Here is a 21586-nt window from a genome sequence, read left to right on the forward strand (position 1 = left end):
TTCTTTTCTCCATGCACAAGAAATACGGTGCTCTAAATATAGAATTCTGTTAAGACCTGAAATATCATCTAATGTTTGTCATTTTAATGACTCCTTTCTCCCTTCTCCAGCTTGCTTCAACCATTGCTTGGTCCTCTGAAAAGGACTCCCTTAGAATATTTTCATGGCAATGGTCTGGCCCTACAGTGTCTCCTTATTGATGTCTAGCCATCTTACATTTCTTGTCTCTCCCACTGTGGTAGCTTTTTTATCTATATTTTGCCCTCTTATGGTGGCACACATATTTATTTGTTTTGGGGCCCTAGTCCTGAAAGGTCTGGATTTCTTTAGTTGAAATCCTGCCTGTATTTTAAGTTAGATAACAAAAGGTATGTGTAGCAAGTTTGGTCCAGGTCCATCAAGCCATGTAGGAACCTTTGTGGATCATATACCATGTTTCCCCGAAAATAAGACAGTGTCTTATATTAATTTTTGCTCCCAAAGATGCTCTAGGTCTTATTTTCAGGGGATGTATTATTTTTCCATGAAGAAGAATTCACATTTATTGTTGAACAAAAAAATGAACATTTATTATATACTGTACAGTAATTGTCATCACAAATCAGCATAACCAGACAAACTGTGAATCCTATCAAGAATTTCTTGTTACTACCACTATTTCCATGTACAACTATCTATGGTACATACATTTACCGATCCTGCATGTTCTGGTGTTCTGTTAGGCGGGCATGCTTCCAAACAAAAACTTTGCTAGGTCTTACTTTCGGGGGAGGCCTTATATTTAGCAATTCAGCAAAACCTCTACTAGGTCTTATTTTCTGAGGATGTCTTATTTTAGGGGAAACAGGGTGTATATATATACATACACACACATACATATACATACACACACACACACACACACACATATACAGTAGTGTCTCGCTTATCCAACCTTCGCTTATCTTACATTCTGTATTATCCAACGCAGTCTTCCTCCCGCTTGGATCCACAACTGTTTCTCTAGGCAGCAACATGCAGTGGGCCAACACACCCAACAACAACACAAGTGCAGCCGCACTCCCAAATAAGTGGCAAACTTGTTATAAAACATGATGTTTTGGTGCTTAATTTCTAAAATCATAATGTAATTTGACATTTAATAGGCTTTTCCTTAATCCCTCCTTATTATTCAACATTTTTGCTTATCCAACATTCTGCTGGCCTGTTTATGTTGGATAAGACTCTACTGTACATATTTTCACTTTCATATACTGGAATATAGATAAAGCTCAATTACAAATGGGTACATCACCTTGAAGTAAACTTCAACTGGTATGCAAAGGTTTTACATATAGAATAGGCAGACATAGTTATTATTTTTCCACACATTCATTTTCCAGTTGCCTAAATACAAAGTGAAGCAATGGCAAAGACTGAAATCATTAAGGGGGGATAAAACTGGGAATTCCAAAATCAAGACTAGTCATTGCATTTATTCTTATTTGGTTTCTATCTCTTCAGTAAATGTTATTACTAAATGTGAAACATTCTATATTGCCATGACATTTCAACACACTGAACCCCCCACAACTTTTTTTCACGGCTTCTGTATTTCTCTACCGGGACATTGGCAAAGCATAATTCCAAAACTCTCTCTGAAGTGGACATCCTGAACAAGAAGAGTTGTTATGAGGATGAGAGAAAAGACATTCAAGCAAAGGCTAGAAACAAGAACATTCAGCCGAACTGCCTAGAGACTTGCAGACCACGGAGGATTCTTTCCTGCAAAGTCAGTGTGCTTTCTCAGTCTGTTGCTTGATGGATACCTAGCTACTTTTAGAAACTGCTCTGAAAACACTAGGAAGAGAAGTGCAACGGTTCAGACAATCCAGAAACCAACCCTGAAATGTAAGTACAATTATTCACAAATACGAACATCTAACAACACAGCATGTTTGAAAGAGATTAATACATTTATCATAGCTCACCATGCTTCTGAGAAAGTAAATGGGTCTTATGACTATCTCTGCAAATGTAAACACCCCACTATATATATTGAATGGGATGCATCCTTTCTAATGGATACATAAGCCTCCCAAATAATCTTCTTTACAGAAATGTGCTGGGCTCTGCGCTTGCGGAAGAATCATCGTCTGGCAAGCTGTAGTTGATTAATGCTGCTTATGTGTGTGTTTCCTAAATGTGCAGCACAGAATAGGGAAATGCAGCCTCCTGTGAACTTTCTCTCACGTACAAGGAATTGTAGGAAAGATTACATTTCTTTAAAGGGTTATATAAACAGGATTAATTTAAGCCATGCCAGAGCTGCAAACTTACATCTTGCTGATTTTTCTTGGTCAGATTCTAAAACCTTAATCTAGTCACAAAGCAAGTTCTGGGTGCCATGTGCAGAGTTCTCATCTAGAGTGCATGTTTATGGAATATTCTGAATGCATGCCAGTTACGTTTCAGATTGGTGCCTCAAAAAAACTTGAAAAAAACAATTAATCATTCTATATCGTATGCAGAAAATCAGTATGCAAACTACAGTAACGGTGCAGAGAATGTAACTCAACAAAGCAAAACCATCAAACCTTTTACCGGCATGAATCACAACAGACAAAATGGCATAACTATGTGGAAATTAAAAATGAAATGATTGTTTCATGTCTTCCAAATTAAAAATGGGCTAGCGTGAGGAAAGGGGGCACAAAGTTCTATAGGTCACTTATAATAAAACAATAAAGTACTCCGAAGTTATGATATATAGGGCTCTCTCCAGTGAATGATCAATGAAAGTTTGCTCAACCAAGTTTAATACTTTGAAAGTTTTTTTTTAACAGAACATAACAAATAGAATTAGGATTGTATAGTATAGCTGCCCCAGCTTTTATTCTCACATGATTTAAGCTCTATCATCATATCAAAGCACAATTGATATGGTTTTAAAATTTAAAATTAATATCTATTCACCCTCCCAATACAAATACAAATACAATTACCAAGAATATCTGCTAAACATTTCTTCCCACCACATCCCCTTCCCCTAGAGTGCCTGGGAATATTTTCAGAGACTGTCACAGTTCAGCCACAATAAGATAGAAGAGGAAAGCATCACTTTGACTCGTAACGTTTGCCCTGAAACACACCCAGTGTGTGTATTACTTTAAAGACCACTCAAGTAGCAACCTCAAAGTCTCATTAACAGATGCCCTTCACAGCACGATTAAGAGAAATGGAATGTAATTTTAGAAGTCACTCTCTTACCTTCAAAGCCCGAGTCAATCAGCCCAAATTGTTCCAACACTTTAACAAAGAGGACAATCATAACCAAGACAGCTATCATTTCAAGCCCTTCTAGGTTCATGGTGAGCTAGGTCATGGTCTGGCACAATTGCCGAGGAAAGAACTTGTCTGCCTGGCTTTCTTTGTAAAGCCATTAAACTACATTAAGAAATCTACAGCAGCAAGGGAAGGGGGGGAGGATAGAAGAGAGAGAGAGAGAGAGAGAGAGAGAGAGAGAGAGAGAGAGAGAGAGAGAGAGAGAGACTGGGTGACTGACTGACGGAGAGTGTGAATGCATTCGATCTACACTAACAGAGGCCAGAAGTGGCAGCTGGATCAACTCCAGGCCTGTCCGGATTATCCGCTCGCTCATTATCACTATGACACACAGCAACAGACATGTGGGGAGAAAAGTACCGATTACCAGGGGGCTATCCAGCAACTATACCTAGTAGAATAAGAAGCATCAAGCTGCACATCTGGAAATATTTTTCTCCTTCCTTCCTTGTATACCAGCACAGCTCACAGTGTAGTATTGTTGTGGATATTCAGTTGCCTGGGAAACAGAAGCTAACTAATGAGTGGACTTACACTGGACACTGAAGGACAGAAAGATGTAACCTCAGAGTAAGACTGGGAACACGTATAGAATCAGAAGATTAAATCCTTAGACGTTCCCTTCTTGGAAAGCAAACGTAGTAAACTTCTCATCAAGTTACTTGATAACCCATGTGAAAATATACTAAGTTATAAGTAACTAAGATAATAAGAGGAATTCAGATAATAGCTTTACAACTAGTAAATAATAATAATAATAATAATAATAATAATAATAATAATAATAATAATAACAACTTTATTTTTATACCCCGCCCCATCTCCCCGAAGGGACTTGGGGCGGCATACATGGGGCCTTGCCTGATACAACAATCAAATATCAATAACAAAGCAAAAGCACAATTAACCCAATAAAAACATCAACATCAGTAAAAAACAATCATTAAAATCAACATGAAGTATACAATGTTAAAAACTGGAGACTATCATAAATCCCGGGCAAAGTGCAGAATGTGCCGAAATGGGGAAAGGTAATTTCACAGTTGAAATGGACAATAAAATGCAGTATAACAATGGCAACACATCAAGAATGGGGCTATTTTGGAATGGGCAGATAGATCAATCCAACAACAATTAAACGTCAAAGGCCTTTTGGAAGAGCCAGGTTTTTAACTTATCAGAGGATGCTGGTCTCTACTTCAGAGAAGAAAATGTTTTCACCTTTCAAGCACCTTGTCTGAAATCTGGGAAGCAGGGAAGAATTGCCTAATTTTAGCACAATATTCAGGTGGTTTCCAATGAAACTGATTTCTACCAGCTCAGGAACGGAAGGCAATGCTCCAAGCCAAAACATTACTTGAAATGCAGTTCAGAGTCATAGTTACGCCCTGCTAGAATGCCATAGGCTATATGCATCTGCATTATAAAATTTATACAACCTAAAGATAACTTTCTAGAAAGCAAGTCTTACTGAAATCAGTAGGAAATCCAAGGAATTCTTTAAAATAAACAAAATGATTTCACTTGTGATCCATAAAGAAGTTTGACTGTCCAAGGTTTGTAGATTTACAAAATGTCTTGGCAATAAGACCTGTTCAACACTGGAATAGAAATGGTGAGCTTTCATTTCCTGGAGGTTCTTTAAATGCAAGATAGCCATTTACCAAGGATAGCTGTAACTATGGGTTTCCTGCACCAGTAAGAGGTTGATCTAGGTAAGCTTTGCAGTCCTGACCAACTCTATTAGTTCTATGATCTACAAGGTTCTAGGAAATCTTGGAATAAGGACTCTAGCAGCACTATTTTATCAGCTACAACAAAGGTGGGCAACATGTGGCATCCACCTCAATGCACCACTGTTTAGTAACTTCCTTAAACAACCTTGAACTAATGGGTTACAAGTAATGCAGCTAACTATAATGTAATTCATGAGAGTGAAGTCACTTTACTGGTGCAAAAAATGTTTACAGCCATTTTTAAAAGTTGCTTGTAAAGAGCACTTTGGAAATCTTTTTGAAGCATTTTGAATGGAGATTTGCATGTTTTATGACATGTTCATATCAATCGAAAATTCTTCCCACAAGAAACAAAAAGTAACAAAAATCTAAGGAGCAACACAAGGAATGGAGGGGGTGGTGGGTGTTTATTTATTTATTTGCAACATTTATATCCCACTCTTCTCATCCAGAAGGGGCCTCAGGGCGGCTTACAAGTTATATGTACATATAATATATTATGTTATTAGCATAGCAAATATAAGCATTAAATAGTACTGTATACTGCAATATTATTAGTAACTAGCTGTGCCCGGCCACGCGTTGCTGTGGCAAAGTATGGTGGTATGGGAAATAAAGTATTGAGGAATTGATGGTAGTTAAGGTAAAGGGTAAAGGTTTTCCCCTGACATTAAGTCCAGTCGTGTCTGACTCTGGGGGTTGGTGCTCATCTTGAGTCTACACTGTCATATAATCCAGTTGAAATCAGATAATCTGTATTTTATAGGCAGTGTGGAAGAGGCCTGATTGAAGTGGCCCTGGGCTGAGTGGGTTGCTAGGAGACCAAGTGGGAGGAGCTTAGCCTTCTAACTGGCAGCAATTGGATAAAAACAATTATTCCTCTCCCTCTAATTAGGACTTTATATTTCTTTTTTTTGTGTGTGTTGTATGAATGTAGAGGCATGGATGAGGGGTTGTGCTGCCAAGTTTAGTGTTTCTGGGATGTGTAGTTTTGTTGTTTTGTCCTAGGCCAAAAATTCATTACCCTTTTATATATATAGATATTACATGTAATATATAATATACAATTATAATAGTGAATTATTATTATATATTGTATTACATTATAATACTATTATCAATATTATATGTATATACAATATATTTAATTATTAATATAGCGTAATATTAGCATTATATATTATTACATTGTTATATTGACACAGGAGACATGGTGGAATGTTGTCTTCCTGGCCCCCTTTCTTCACTCTGGCCCAAGAGTGGCAGTTAGTCCTGGGGGGGGCGGGGGGGGGGGCTCCCAACTGATGACACAATGTTTGGGTACGCAAGCATGAAACTGAATAATGACCATTATTTACATTTTGGATACCATAATGAGAACAACTTTGAAAAAGTAAATTTCCACTCTTTGTTCTACTATAGAAGAAGTTGCAATGAAGACTACTTCTGTCACCAACCCACTGCTGAAATGAGTGCACCATTCTTCTGATTTTTCCTGTCTTGTCATTTCAAGACAGGGAGTATACATAGAATCATAGAATCATAGAATAATAGAATAGTAGACAGAATAGTAGTAGCCATCCAGTCCAACCTCCTGCCAAGAAGCAGGAAATCGCATTCAAAGCACCCCCGACAGATGGCCATCCAGCCTCTGCTTAAAAGCCTCCAAAGAAGGAGCCTCCACCACAGTCCGGGAGAGAGAGTTCCACTGTCGAACAGCTCTCACAGTGAGGAAGTTCTTCCTGATGCTCAGGTGGAATCTCCTTTCCTGTAGTTTGAAGCCATTGTTCCGTGTCCTAGTCTGCAGGGCAGCAGAAAACAAGCTTGCTCCCTCCTCCCTATGACTTCCCTTTACATATTTGTACATGGCTATCATGTCTCCTCTCAGCCGTCTCTTCTGCAGGCTAAACATGCCCAGTTCTTTAAGCCGCTCCTCATAGGGCTTGTTCTCCAGACCCTTAATCATTTTAGTTGCCCTCCTCTGGACGCTTTCCAGGTTGTCAACATCTCCCTTCAGTTGCAGTGCCCAGAATTGGACACAGTATTTCACGTGTGGCCTGACCAAGGCAGAATAGAGGGGTAGCATGACTTCCCTGGATCTAGATGCTATACCCCTATTTATACAGGCCAGAATCCCATTGGCTTTTTAAACAGCCGCATCACATTGTTGGCTCATGTTTAACTTGTTGTCCATGAGGACTCCAAGATCTTTTTCACACGTACTGCTGTCGAGCCAGGAGTCCCCCATTCTGTATCTCTGCATTGCATTTTTTCTGCCGAAGTGGAGTATCTTGCATTTGTCTCTGTTGAACTTTATTTTGTTAGTTTTGGCCCATCTCTCTAGTCTGTCAAGATCGTTTTGAATTCTGCTCCTGTCTTCTGCCCTTGCTCGGCTGTATAGTGCTGCAGAATGCTCCTGCACACCCTTGCACCACAGTGGTGGCAGTAGTCGTAAGGGTATGGTAAGCTTATGGAGGGATGAGTTTTTTTTTAGATTCTCCTAGGATGGATGATGTTCTTGTCTTTTGCCATTCTATTTGAAGAAGCAGATGATTCTTTTTTGGCTACAACTTAACACTGTACCTTTTGTCAAAAAGAACCATATCCTTCTCTGAGTAGAGTGGCAAACCGCCTTTTTGAATGCCAGAGTGGGAAAATGATAGAGGCAGTCATGGGTAGCTGGCCCTCTGAGTGGTCCAGGCACTTTCTCCTCTCCATGGAATGACTCCTAATTTACCCACCGTTCAAACCAAAATCCATAATTTTGCTTTCAACTTATACATCTGATCGACTTGTACACAAGAAAATATGGTAACACATCACAATAATAAAGTAGCTTATTCCATTTCATTACATTTGAAATGTAACATCATTACATGTGTATTGCCCTTCCACAAAATAATTTATATACTTGTAACGTCCAAGGTCTGTCCCAGTTCTTTGCCAATATGGCAGCTTATTAGATGATGGAGCTGCTCATCCACTTTCTGCGATGCTTCAGTACCAACATCCTGGGAGGTTGGTGTGCACTTTGGCAGGTATCCATAGGCATCAGTACAAAACACAAGAAGCTTTTTAAAAGTAAGTCTGAGTGCTGGTCTGTCTAGCTCAGTCATGTGCATGCTGGGCACTGAATCCCTCCAGAATTTCAAATAGGGTTCCCTGTCTAATCTGCAGAATGAAGTCAGTACTAGGGTTGTGCATTCGGGGTGAGCCTGGATACGTTTCATGTCCTGGCTTTCGGTGGGGGCCATGATCTTTTTTTGGAGCCTCCCGAAATTGGGATGGCAGATATCTGTTTTCGTTCTGGGATGCCGTTTTCTATTGGCCTATAATGGGAGTGGGGTGGTTTCCAGGCTTCCCTTCCTCTCATGTTAGGCATTTAAGTTGTTCTACTCTAGAGGAGAGGTGCTCAACTACAGGCAAGCACTATGCTTTCTTCTTCACTTCACTTCACTTCACTTCACTTTATTTCTTAATTAGTCGCTCTCCACCAGAGTGCTCCGAGCGACTTACAATTTAAAATATCATTCCACAATATAAAAAAACATTCAACATAAAAACATTCAACATAAAAACATTCAACCTAAAAACATTCAACAGTGACTATTTGGCAAATTTGATCTGATTTACTTAAATGCACAACCAAACAGCCAACAGCTTTCTCTCCCGGGCCTGTACGCCACATCCACTTTCTTTCTAATGGAGGCAAGCAAGTTCTAATCTTAAAGTTGTTTCTTACTCTAGATGAGACATGTGCATGCCAGCAGCCACACACTCTTTCCATTTGAAGGCATTTAAATGAAGTAAGCAAGTTCTAATCTTAACACTGTTTTTTATTCTAGGGGGAACGTGCACATGCCAGTAGCCACACATTCTTTCCAAGCAAGTTCTTAAAGTTGTTTCTTACTCTAGAGGAGACGCTTGGCTGCATGCTGGCACATGTGTATGCCAGCAACCACACACTTTTTCAAGGCATTTTAAGGAGGCTTCCCACTTCCAGGCAAGGAAGAACAATGACCTCCTGAAAAGGAGAGGAACTGGTAGTAGTTTTCATGGAAATAGGGTTTTCTGTTTGTTTGCTGGGGGATTAATAAAAAAGATTAAATGGTGATGTCGAAAATCAGGTGAGGAGACAGGATCAGCTCCCACTTGCTTTCACGTCAAGCTGATTTTTGTAGGGGGAGGGGCCTTCCTGTTATATGCTCCCAAAAGTAATGAAAGCAATGAAAGAATGGATGAAATGGGAGGAAACAGTTCCGCACACAACTCTAGTTGGCACTGCCTGTCTGCAAGGTCCATAGCAAATTCTTATGTTAACCTCCTTTGCTACTAAGTCCCCCTCGATGGATTGTCACCTTGATGTGGTGAGGGGGCTTGTGTGTTCCAATGAACCTGCGGGCACAACCACAGGAGTCACACACTCCCAGGAGTAGTCACAGGGGAGGATCCAGACCAAGAACAATCCAAAGACCCAAAGAACACAATGGTGGAGCAGGCGGAGGATAACATGGTACATGTTACAACGGCTATGAAGGCGGAAGAAGGCTGCAACAGACTGAGAAGCCACTCTCGTGTTAATCACACCACTGCTGGGACCTCAATCTGTGAAGACTGTGTGTTGACCGGCTGTGCACCGACCTCCACACATTAAAAAAATCACTTCCAAGAAATGGAGGACGATCATCCTCGAACTATGAGGGATCGCCTAAGTAAGACTAAGTCCCATAAAACCTCTGACTTGAGCTTGATTCTTTGGCATGAGTTGTGTTGCAGATCTTGGCTTACTGGCTTAACTTTCTACCAGAATCCCATCCCAATATTTTATTTGTCTCCAGATTGCTAAATTTGGCAGGAGGTCATCAAGTGAATTCTCACCACTTTTCGAGAACTCTAATTGCCCAGGGTCCTTGAGGAAAAGCTGTGCCATTTAAACTACTATTTTGAAATCTATTCTCTTAGGGAGTAATATATTTTCAAGGAGATTTGTCTTAGGCAGTGATGTGAATAGAACCAGGAAGCAAACTGTAAACAGACTGTCTGAGTCACCTTCAATACAACTGTTGCTGATGGTACACAAAAAAAGCCTTCAGACCAAAATTTCACAATTAGAGTTCAAAGTGATGGTTTCCCTCCTCCTGCGCAGTGACACTGAAGAAATAATTGCAATGTTTTCATGCATTCAGAAGTGGGGGAGGGGGAGCATTTGAGAAAAGCATTTTTCTTTGTATTAATAGGATAGCAAAGATTTCAAAAGCAGTACCACATAAATCAAGGCATATTGTGCTTTAACATTAATCAAATCATCACTCATAGAGGTGCAGTGGCAGCTAAAATATTAAATTATGCCACTGTGTCTAGGGAAATCAGAACAATAACCAGTGCTATGTATACTTCATGCACAAACAATCACAACACATACGATAGCTTCATTTCTGCACCATCTAGTACTCATTTCTTTGATATGGGGAAACCCGCATTACTAGACTCCACAGTTACAGGATCATAATGCAGGATGACTAAACAAAGATTACAGGAGCTGACAGCCATGCAAGAAGCAGCAGATCTGCTGTGGAAATAATGAGTAAAAGAAAACGAAGGAAAACTGCCATTTCTAGATGTTCTAGTCATTCGCAAACCCAATCAACAATTGGGCCACACAGTTTACAAAAAACCTACACACAGAAATAGATACTTTCATAAAAACTCCAACCATCACCCAAGTCAAAAAGGAAGCACAATCAAAGCCCTGGAAAATCGTGTAAAAAGACTCTGCGAACCCAACCTTCCCCCAAGGTGTACTGAACCACCTAAACTGGGCTCTACAGCTATTTTAAACATATTTCCAAGCACTGCTTTTAACAATAAATGCAAGTCACAATACAACTGAGGAAACTTTCCAAGCTCTTTTTGGAATGACCAAATCCAGACTGTCCCAGATCTGTTCATGCTTTTGCTAGATTTGTTTTGATTGATGGGAAGAGTATGTCCACCACGATAAATTTTCTAAGCCAAAAACAGTTTTCCAGATTCTACTTTTATGAAGTTGGTCCTATTAATCTTCACTGACATCATTTTCTTTTTTTTCTTTTTTTTCTATACTCAGATTATAGAATCCTTCCTCACACTCAAAATAATACTCACCAAATACTTTAAAGAAGAGGAGGAAGAGAACATGCTGCTGCTGTTGCTGCTACTGCTGATAATGTGGATGACAACTATGATGATGACTTTCCAGTAGACGGGTAATCCTGGCTGTGCCAGTTATCCAGAAACAGTTCTGAAACAACATGCCTTATTTTTCTTGTTGTTGCTATCATCTCACCATGTTTTGTTACTACTAAGTCCTCTAGATCCTTTTCACATTTATTGCTTTCCAGCCATGTTTCACTTATCCTATATTTGTGTATTTCATTTATCCTCTTGAATTTTGGTACCCTGCATTTATTTCTGTTGATATTCATTTTATTAGTTTTGGCCCAACTCTCTACTCTGTCAAAGTCTTTTTGAAATCTGGAGTATGCACTAACCTCACCTATCCCAATTAGTAAGTGTGCCTTCTCTTCTATAATTTAAGACATTTATAAAGATGGTAAATGACACCAGGTTCATTACAGAACTCCCAATGCACCCCTCTAGCCACTTCTCTCCAGGATGAAAAGGAACCACTGGGGACACTTCCAGGCAGCTGAGAAATACATGACAAAGCAGGTTTTCAGGGGCTTTGTGAATCACAAGGAGAGGCAGGTAAGAAATAAAATTATTATTATTATTATTATTATTATTATTATTATTATTATTATTATTATTATTATTATGCTGGATTTCATATCACAAAATCACAAGTCGAACACTTCCCAAGCGTTTAGGACTTTGTGATGTATTTTCGGATGATGCACGCAGATCCCAGCAGGGTGGCCTTTTGCAGTTGGCAGATCGTAATTTTGTCAATGTCTATTGTTTCCAAATGCCGGCTGAGATCTTTTGGCACGGCACTCAATGTGCCCATCACCACCGGGACCACCTGCACTGGTTTCTGCCAGAGTCTTTGAAGTTCAATCTTGAGGTCCTGATAGCGGCTGAGTTTTTCCTGTTGTTTTTCGTCAATGCAACTGTCACCTGGGATGGCGACATCAATGATCCAAACCTTTTTCTTTTCCACAACTGTGATGTCTGGTGTGTTGTGTTCCAGAACTTTGTCAGTCTGGATTCAGAAGTCCCACAGTATCTTTGCGTGCTCATTCTCCAATACTTTTGCAGGTTTGTGATCCCACCAGTTCTTTGCTGCTGGAAGGTGGTACTTGAGGCATAAGTTCCAATGAATCATTTGGGCCACATAGTTGTGCCTCTGTTTGTAGTCTGTCTGTGTGATTTTCTTACAGCAGCTGAGGATATGATCAATGGTTCCGTCGGTTTCCTTGCACAGTCTGCATTTTGGGTCATCAGCTGATTTTTCGATCTTGGCCTTAATTGCATTTGTTCCAATGGCTTGCTCCTGGGCTGCAAGGATCAGGCCTTCTGTCTCCTTCTTCAGTGTCCCATTTGTGAGCCAGAGCCAGGTCTTCTTATCAGCTTTTCCTTCAATTTTGTCAAGGAACTTTCCATGCAATGTTTTGTTGTGCCAGCTGTCAGCTCTAGTTTGTAGTGCGGTTTTCTTGTACTGATTCTTTGTCTTCTGTGCTTTGAGGAGTTTCTGATTTTTGACTTCAATCAAAGCAGGTTCTTCACTTTGCTTTACATATTCTGCCAGGGCATGTTCTTCTTCTTTGACTGCTTGTTTTACTTGTAAGAGTCCTCTGCCACCTGATCTTCTAGGCAGATATAGCCGGTCAACATCACTGCGAGGGTGCAGTGAATGATGAATGGCCATGAGTTTTCTTGTTTTTCTGTCCAAATTGTCCAGTTCTGTGTCCAATTTATAATGCCAGCAGTATATCTTATGACAGGTATGGCCCAGGTGTTTATGGCCTTGATGGTGTTGCCTCCATTGAGCTTATTATTATTATTATTATTATTATTATTATTATTATTATTATTACCTATCAGCAAAACTGTTTAGCCACAGTTCGCCTGCTAAAAATATCATGGAGGATATTGCCAAAAATTTTAGTAAAATTAAGATATACTGTATTCATTGCACTCCCCTGATCTACCAAGTTTGCAATTCTACCAAAAAAAGAAGATGAAAGGGAAAGATTAGTCTGGGATGACTTGATTTTGAGAAACCTATGCTGGATCATAATAGTCAAGGAAGTTTCTACACACTAACAGTGTGCAGAGAATGACTATTCTAGAATCTTTCTTAATATCGACATCAAGCTAACTGGTTGATAATCCTGTATTTTGCCCTTTTTGAAAACATGGGCAATATTTCCCTTCTCCAATTTGCCAGTACCTCTGCTGTTCTCCAAGTATCCTCAAAAATTATCGGTGGAAGCTCAAAGATTACAAGTGCCTTTAGTACTCTTAGATGCAGTTTATGTGGCCCTGGAGACTTGGGTTAATCTAAAGTAGCTAGATACTCCTTTTCTACACTTTTACCTATTCCAGACGACAGGGTCTTTATTGCATCATTTGTTCTATTTTCACCAATTAAAGTTATTTTTCCTTTTGAGAGAAAAGAAAAGCAAATAAGGTATTGGGCAGTTTGGTCTTCTCTCTGTCCACCACTAGCATTTCACCGTATCTCATAGGATTATGTGTTCCAACATATATCTGAGGGAAGGGGTAATGGTCAAAGGGTTTGATGAATATTGTCAGCCTCTCTATTACACCATGGATCTTCACCCCTAGGAGAAAGCTTCCCTACACATTACTGCTTCTGTTCCTCTCAACAGGGAATCACTTACTACAAATCATGTCTCTTCTTTCTCTGGGAACTGATATTAGGCCTTCTTTTTTGGAAATCCCCAAGCCTTTAGAGAAGTGAGGCTATTATCCCTGTTCTTGCACCTCATAACATCTCAGCAAGAGGAAAGCTTGATATTTATTGTGTCAATCGAAACTTGTAACAAGGTCTTTCATAGCTTTGCTTCTGTATGCAGTTTTTTTCCAAGCAGTTTTCTTCTGTGTTTGGGAATTACTACCCTTTGTAGATTCATTTCCTCTGTCTTACCCTTCAAGAGGGTAGGGAGTCTGCTCCATCCTTTTTTTAAACCTCCCCCCACCACAAAACCTTTATTTTTCATCAAAAATTGAGGTGTAGACACACAGGCTTTTGTACCTTCTCTTTCAGCAGGGCAACCAGCTTGCTCTTCCTGCAGTTATAGCCCCATAGAAATCTGGCAAGAAAATAAATATGGCACCATCGCTGTAACAATTGTCACTGTTTGGCATCCTGTATATGCAATGGAACAAGCCCCCTATAAAATTCCCTGCTAAATGCCCGCAAAAATATGTTTGCTGCTTCCTATTTTCCAAGCTCCTGAGGCTGAGGCTCCATCAGCAAGACCATATAATGCAGTTTCAAGTAGCATTATATGGCAGTGTAGACTTATATAATGCAGTTCAATGAAGTTAAGCTGAACTATATGAGTCTACAATGACCACATAATGCAGTTTCAAACAGCAGATGGGGCCTGAGGCAGCAGCTTATAGAGCTATCATCTGCTAAATCTTTTCCTCAAAAGATCTGTGATGCAGGAGATGTCTTATCCCTTAGATCAAGCTGACGGGACAAAACTACAGAGACACACTGTAAAGAAGTGTGTTTTTATTTTGATTTATAGATGTCATGTTTAATTTCGTTTTAAAAGTCAGGTTTAACTATGTTTAAAAGGGTAAGTATTAGTCACCAGTGCGTGGGGGATGGTAACCAGCTCAGCATTCTGAGGCAGGTTGCCATAGTAATGAGGGTGGAGTCAACTGCCGTTTGAAGAAAAAGGAGGGAATGTTTTAAAAAACAGTTGAGTCTGTGGTCAGTAAACCACAGGGAAGGTTAGTTTTAGAGTTGGTTTTAGTTTAACTTGTGGCCTGCAACATGTTGGATTGCAATTCCCATCATTCATCATCATTGCCGATGTTGGATAGAATTCATGGGAGCTTCAATCAGCCATATTTTGCCCACTCCAGATCTAAACAAAAGTTTGAATGAGCTTATGAGATGTAATATATTATCATTGTATGATTTATTTTGAAAAGCATCTGTATGTTTTAATACCATATTGCTAATAAATAGTTTGAATTCAAAGTTCTATAGTCACATAATTCCCTGATTTACTTATCCTACAAGAAAGTTTCAGAATCTCACAATGGCTTTATGAATATCAAGTATTTATAGCTTCCCATCACTGCTCTTAAACTATGTACTTAGAGGATTAGATGAAAAGGATTAAAGACAAAAAGAAACAAATAGTTGTAGATCTGTACTCGTCTTGTTTTAATTTTTTCTCTAATCCAGAAATGCTAAAGGATTTTGAATTTAAAACAGAAAATCTTTGGACAGTATGTGCTTTATTTTCATATCTCTCTGTTTCTCTATTTTATTTTAACTTTTTGCAGGAAATGACAGCGACTTTGAAGGAATAAAAGAGGGTAAATTAAAAGGAAACAGATTTTAACATGCACATGCTAATTACATTTAGGGCATTGGTAGACAATTCCATGAACTCAAGGACTTGGACCTTTTAATCCATAAACATCATTAAATGTGCCACTGAAATGGCATCAAAAGATATGGAGTGGAGTTTTAGTAATTTTCCTTGTTTTGAAGGCAGGGGTGGGGTCTGAAGAATGGAGAGAAAGAATACTACTTGAGATATTTTTGTTCACTTATTGTTGTTTGTAGCAATGTAGCAGAATATGCAGTAGAGGTGAAGAATATATTTAAGGGATGAGATTTAATAAATAGAGTCCCAGAAGAACTATGGACAGAGGTTTGCACCATTGCTTAGACAACAAAGTATGTCCCAAAGGGGGAAAAAAACCCAAGAAGGCAAGATGGTTGTCTCCTGAGACACTGGAAGTAGCCCAAGAAAGAAGGAAAGCAAAAGGAACCATGATAGGGGAAGATATGTCCAATTAAATGTACAATTCCAGAGGTTAGCCAGAAGAAATAAGGAATTATTTTAAAGAAGCAATGCATGGAAGTGGAAGAAGACAATAGAAGAGAAAGGACAAGAAACCTCTTCCAAAATTTTAGAAACATCTGAGGTAAATTTCAGGCAAAAATGGGTATGATCAAAAACAAAGATGGCAAGGACTTAACAGAAGCAGAGGGGACAAGAGAAGGTGGTGAGAATATACAGGATAGGAAGGATAATAATATTGAGGATAGTTGTGACAGTGTGGTGTGTGAATTAGAACCACATATCTTGAGGAGTGAGGTTGAATGGGCCTTAAGAAGCATTGCTAATAACAAGGCAGCAAGAGGCGACAGGATTCCAGCTGAACTGTTTAAAATCTTGAAAGATGATACTGTCAAGGTGATGCAAGCCATATGCCAGCAAATATTGAAAACACAAGAATGGCCATCAGATTGGAAAAAATAAACTTATATCCCCATACCAAAAAAGGGAAACGCTAAAGAATGCTCAAACTTTTGTACAGTGGCACTTATTTCACATGCTGGTAAAGTAATGCTAAAGGTCCTGCAAGGTAAACTCCAGCAAAGAATGGAGCGAGAGTTGCCAGATATACAGGCTGAGTTTAGAAAAGGCAGAAGAATGAGAGACCAAATTGTCAATATCTGCTGGATAATGGAGGAAGCTAGGAAGTTTCAGAAAAACATCTATTTCTGTTTTATTGACTATTCTAAAGCCTATGACTGCGTGGATCATCATAAATTGTGGCAAGTTCTTGGTGGTACGAGGATACCAAGTCACCTTGTCTGAAAGACAACCCAGATAGAGGATACAGAAGGAAGCCAGTAAAGTGTAACCATTAAAGAAGAAATTAGTTAAGTTTCAAGCTTCAATCTGTCCAGCAAAACAAGTCTTCATTAGTCACACCCTGGGAGGAGTTAGAGTACTGATCTTTCATAAAATTAAAATTTTTAATTGTTATAATTAAACACATGATATATTATTATATATGGGCTCACTGATTTCAGAACACACTACAATGTGTCCACCACATCTTCAAGAAATAATAACTTTCCAAGGAAACCAAAAATAGTAGCACCACTGCTAGAGAGGAGAGTCCAGAGAGAGACTTTCTACTATCTGGTTTACGTTCAAGTGTGCAAAAGGAATATCAGACTGGATACAAAGTTTTGCTCCTACAAGAAAGCTCAAACAATCCATATGAAGTTCAAAAACACAACGCTGCATCCAAAAATACTTTACTTCTAGCCATCTCACCATCTGTACTCCCTGACCATTCCTATACAAACTCCAAAACACGATATCCCCCTCAGCTCCTACTAAACATTTCAACAGGCTCTCCTTTGCAGAATACATGGGAAAATGTGGAACTGTATCTTCTGCATTTACCTCTATGATTTCCATATGTGCAGCTATACACATTCAAGAATCCCAAATGGAAAGTGGTTGCTGGTTGAACTGAAGGCCCTACATGCAAAGAGATCCTTTTTGTAAGGTCCACCAAATGCATGAAGCAGGGAAGGATGCCCTATTCTCCCTCTCGGCATTTTCACATGGGGATGGGAAGGACCAGAGACATGAACTTGTCAAAGTTCAGCTTCATTTTTGCTCCATATACTTTTCATTTGGAAGTATTAAAGGGTAGTAACTATCTATTACAGTTTGAGACAAATGCTAAAGAGCTAAACAAACAGCTGGAAAACAAAATAACCTTCTGCAGAAGAAGAGAAAGGTATCAAGAAGAAAGGAAGCACCAAGCAGAATCCTTTCATTCTTGTTGGGAGAGATCCCCTTCCTAGCTTTGCTCCTACTGTATCATTCAGTCTCCCATTCTATTGTTTTCCTATTAATTCTGTACTTGCATATTAGCTGTTACATGGGCTTAGTTTCATTATTTACATTTCAAAAAGAATATCACTCTTAATCTGCTTAATTGTACTAATCAGGAGTTCCAAGCGGAGCATTTGAAGTCTTTTGAATGTAGCTGTTATCTTTGCTATTAATCTCTTTTTTGTATGTGTGTGTGTTTTGTATATTGAACAAACTGGTTGATCTTGGAATGCACAAAGAAGACAAACATAAGCATCAATCTGACCTTGAAATTTCCCAATGGACAGACAAAGACATAGCTGATGAAATACACTTGCCCTTTTTGCTCACGTGGCTAGCAAAATAACTCTATGTATGCTTCAGATGAATGAACCTAACCCTTGTGTGTGCCCAGATCATGTGGATGCCCTTTTAAAATGGACTGGCAATACAAATATGATTTGAGTTTTATTATTTCTGTCAGACAGAATGATCACTATGATTTGTGTTCATATATCATTTTGAGACAGTTAATCTCTGAGCTTCTCTTCAGGATGGGTCATAAGGTACATATGGAGTGAAACTCCCATCAGCTCTAGATAGCCTATTCAATGGTAAGGATAGGGTTGTTGGCCCCAAAACATCTGGAGGACCATAACTACTTCTTCTAAGGACATCCACAATTTTCTTTTATTTTTCTTCAAGCACATTTGATAATTTAAATGTACCCTTTGTTAGCATTGTTGATTTTTAACTCCAAGCATTCACAGTGAACCATACTTTTATCCTACTTCACTATGTATATTACATTCTACCTGAAGACAGGACTTAACTTTAAGGGTAATGACTTACATACATGCTACTATTGAGTTGTATCATTTCATGGCTTCTATTGATTCCTACCACCGTAAGATAATCTCTAGGTTTCTTAATGTAAAAACTACCATGTTTCTTTTCTATTTCAGCTGCCGCACAGGGGACCCTGTGTTCCACTTAATGCTAGAGACAGACCCAAAGAATTGTCAGACATTATATTTTGAAAACAGAACAAAGGAAGAGCTTGTGTGGTTTATCTCAAAAACCCACAGTGCAATCTGACGTCTATCTCATTCCTAGCAAAGTTAACTTAAGTCTAACAAACACCTTCTACATTCTGCATGCCACTTCAAGATTACTACAAATAGCAAATTTTGAAGCTTCAACATCAAGTCCTGGTTTTGCTTTTCCTTATCTCATTCTCTCTCCCCGTCCAGAATTGCTTAACATCCTAGCTGAAGGAAAATGGAAGAGCTAACCCAAGGTTTCTTTCTACTTGCAACATTTAACTGGTCCATATAAATATGGCTTTTGCATTCCCTACTGCTAGACCATAACTATCCAATATCTTTTGCATATATAGTAGATGTTTGATATTCACTGGAGCTTGGATATCAAAATCTGTGGGATGCTCTACTTGTATTGCATACAATAATGTATTAAAAAGAAGCCTGTTATATAAAATGGCAAAATCAATTTTTGAGGGGAAATATTTTCAAGCCATGGATGGTTCAATCCATGGATACAGAAGGCCAACTGTTCAATTTGGTTCTCACTAACACACAATGGTGAACAAACATCTGGTTTTAGATGGAATTATCTTTGGTGAAAATGGCTGAATACAGCATCAGTAAATATTTGGCATACATACATAATAATATTACTTGATGAAATACATGGACTGGCTGTACCTAAATAAGAGCTGTGTGGCATGATTTCTTTATGAGGGTCCTCCAAGAAGATCAGAATGAGACACAGCATACATTCATGAAATGTCATATACTATGAGACATCCACTGTTTATACGAAATGGTAATGCAAGATACTGCAAAAATTGAAAGAAAAGGCATACCTAGTGCACATCCTGAAAGTTTAAGATCAAAGGAATACACCGAGTACAAGGAAGAAGGAAGTTATGAAAAAGTCATGTATTTATCTAGGTTCACCATTAAAAAACTTACACATAAGTTTCCAATGGTGTATTTAATGGAATACTGATTTGAGTGTTTCTCCTTATCATAGATCCATACCTGACATATGCTTGTATACTGTCGATCTTAATCCATAATGATGTCTGAAGAAAGTTTATATATTTTGGTCAAGCCCCTAAACATAATGGCTTGTGTTCATGTGTATGGAATAAACACATCCAGAATTGATTAATGAATGGGCTTTCAATTATCAACAACAATGCTATTTTGACATACTTTCCTTAAGAGGGTTCTCAGAAAAGGCTGGAAATGAATTGGGGGAGACATGATTATATTTTGGACCTTGGGAAATAGATTTGATTTGAAAATCACATAAATAATGGTGTAATATTACATGGACAAGACTCATGGACTCCTTCCTTCCTACAAAGTCCTGTCAAAAGAAAAGTGATATTGAGCTTTGCTTTTATTTTTCATTAGCTGTAGTTTTGCGTTATGCCAAAGCCCCTTATATTAAAGGAGATAGGACACCATTTTACAAAACTCTTCTTTCCATGGGATAAAATTGCCCTCCCCAAAGCCCCACACACCAGAGGAGTGTGGGATGTTGCCACAGGGCTCATCCATACAGGACCCATAGCACGGGAGCTCCTGCAGTTTTACCAGGGCATCCAAATGACATCTCTGGTAAAATTGAATTAATTTGAGACAAGCAAGAAAACCCCAAAAGACCCAAGTCTAATGGAGTATGAGCCCTGTGGGGACTGATCCCATGGTATTCCTGGGACTACTGTGGGGTCAGTCTGCACAGCCGAATTTGTTTCTTCAGACCCCATGGGCCCGGAATAGTGAAGAGGGAATCCATCCCCTCACCAAAGCCCCCCCCCCGAAACCTTTAAATTAAAATAAAAACTTATTGGGCTGCCATTAGGCCCCTCGGCATGCTTCCTGGAACATACCAATGTAGCACTAAGAGACCGGGCGGGGGGGATTTCTCCCCCAGTCTCTTAGCACTACATTGGTACATTCTAGAAAGCATGCCAAGAAGCAATAGGTGTAGTTAGGCAGAAGGGATAGGTGTAGTTGTTATGGACTGAAGATCTCACCTTGAGTAGTGGTCTGGATGAAATAATTTCTAAGATATTTCACAACTCTAAAATCCATTGATTTTCTTAAACTCTATGCATTTTTACATACTGTCAGTTTTAGTACTGTGTTTCAAAGAGTACTAGATTATTACTCTAGAATAAATAATATCAGAAGTGATGAAGAATTCACAAAAAGAATAGAACTTTATTTTCATCTAACATCAAAGACATTTGATAAAATGCCTTACAGGGATATTTACATTTTTTCAAAAAGTAGAGACATAATTTTTTCATGCTATTCTGAAAGAAAATTTACATGCTTTCACGAAGAATGTGTGAAGATAATGAAAAAGAAACTCCAAATGAGACCGGAATTATACCTATTGGGCCTAACAAATATGAAACTAGATAAAAATGAGGAAAAGATCCTAAACTACCTGGTCATAGGAGCCAGAATAGTCTTTGCAAGAATATGGAGATCAAACCAGATACCAACAGCAGACCAATGGCTGTCGAAGGTATGGGAAATAAAGAATATGGATAGGCTGACGTTTCTGATGAAGAAACATCAGGGAAAACCAATACAAGAAACAGACTGGTCAGCCCTTGAGGAATATACA

The 21586-nt window shown here is 38.9% G+C and overlaps 1 protein-coding gene and 1 long non-coding RNA gene across 11 annotated transcripts in view; one reads left to right on the forward strand and one right to left on the reverse strand.

Moving 5' to 3' along the window:
• Positions 1–21586, reverse strand: part of kcnip4 (potassium voltage-gated channel interacting protein 4) — a 497181-nt gene that overhangs the window by 225022 nt on the left and 250573 nt on the right. The window contains exon 1 of one of the 9 annotated variants that reach the window (XM_062982159.1): positions 3716–4038. The exons of 6 other annotated variants lie outside the window; for them this stretch is intronic. In XM_062982159.1, coding sequence (XP_062838229.1) covers positions 3716–3746 — 31 coding nt within the window. In that variant the 5' untranslated portion in view covers positions 3747–4038. Of the gene's footprint in view, positions 1–1970; positions 2806–3249; positions 3683–3715; positions 4039–21586 lie in introns of those variants that run through there. 2 more of the 9 variants (XM_062982155.1, XM_062982161.1) reach the window with 2 other exon arrangements.
• Positions 1490–20106, forward strand: LOC134299400 (uncharacterized). Of its 2 annotated transcripts, XR_010006600.1 has the most exons (3): positions 1490–1890; positions 11167–11305; positions 11700–20106. It is a non-coding gene; the product is annotated as an uncharacterized LOC134299400 (long non-coding RNA). The 2 variants fall into 2 exon arrangements; XR_010006599.1 differs by having other exon boundaries at positions 11167–20106.

Source organism: Anolis carolinensis, chromosome 5 (assembly GCF_035594765.1).
Source record: "Anolis carolinensis isolate JA03-04 chromosome 5, rAnoCar3.1.pri, whole genome shotgun sequence".
NCBI classification, from domain to species: domain Eukaryota; kingdom Metazoa; phylum Chordata; class Lepidosauria; order Squamata; family Dactyloidae; genus Anolis; species Anolis carolinensis.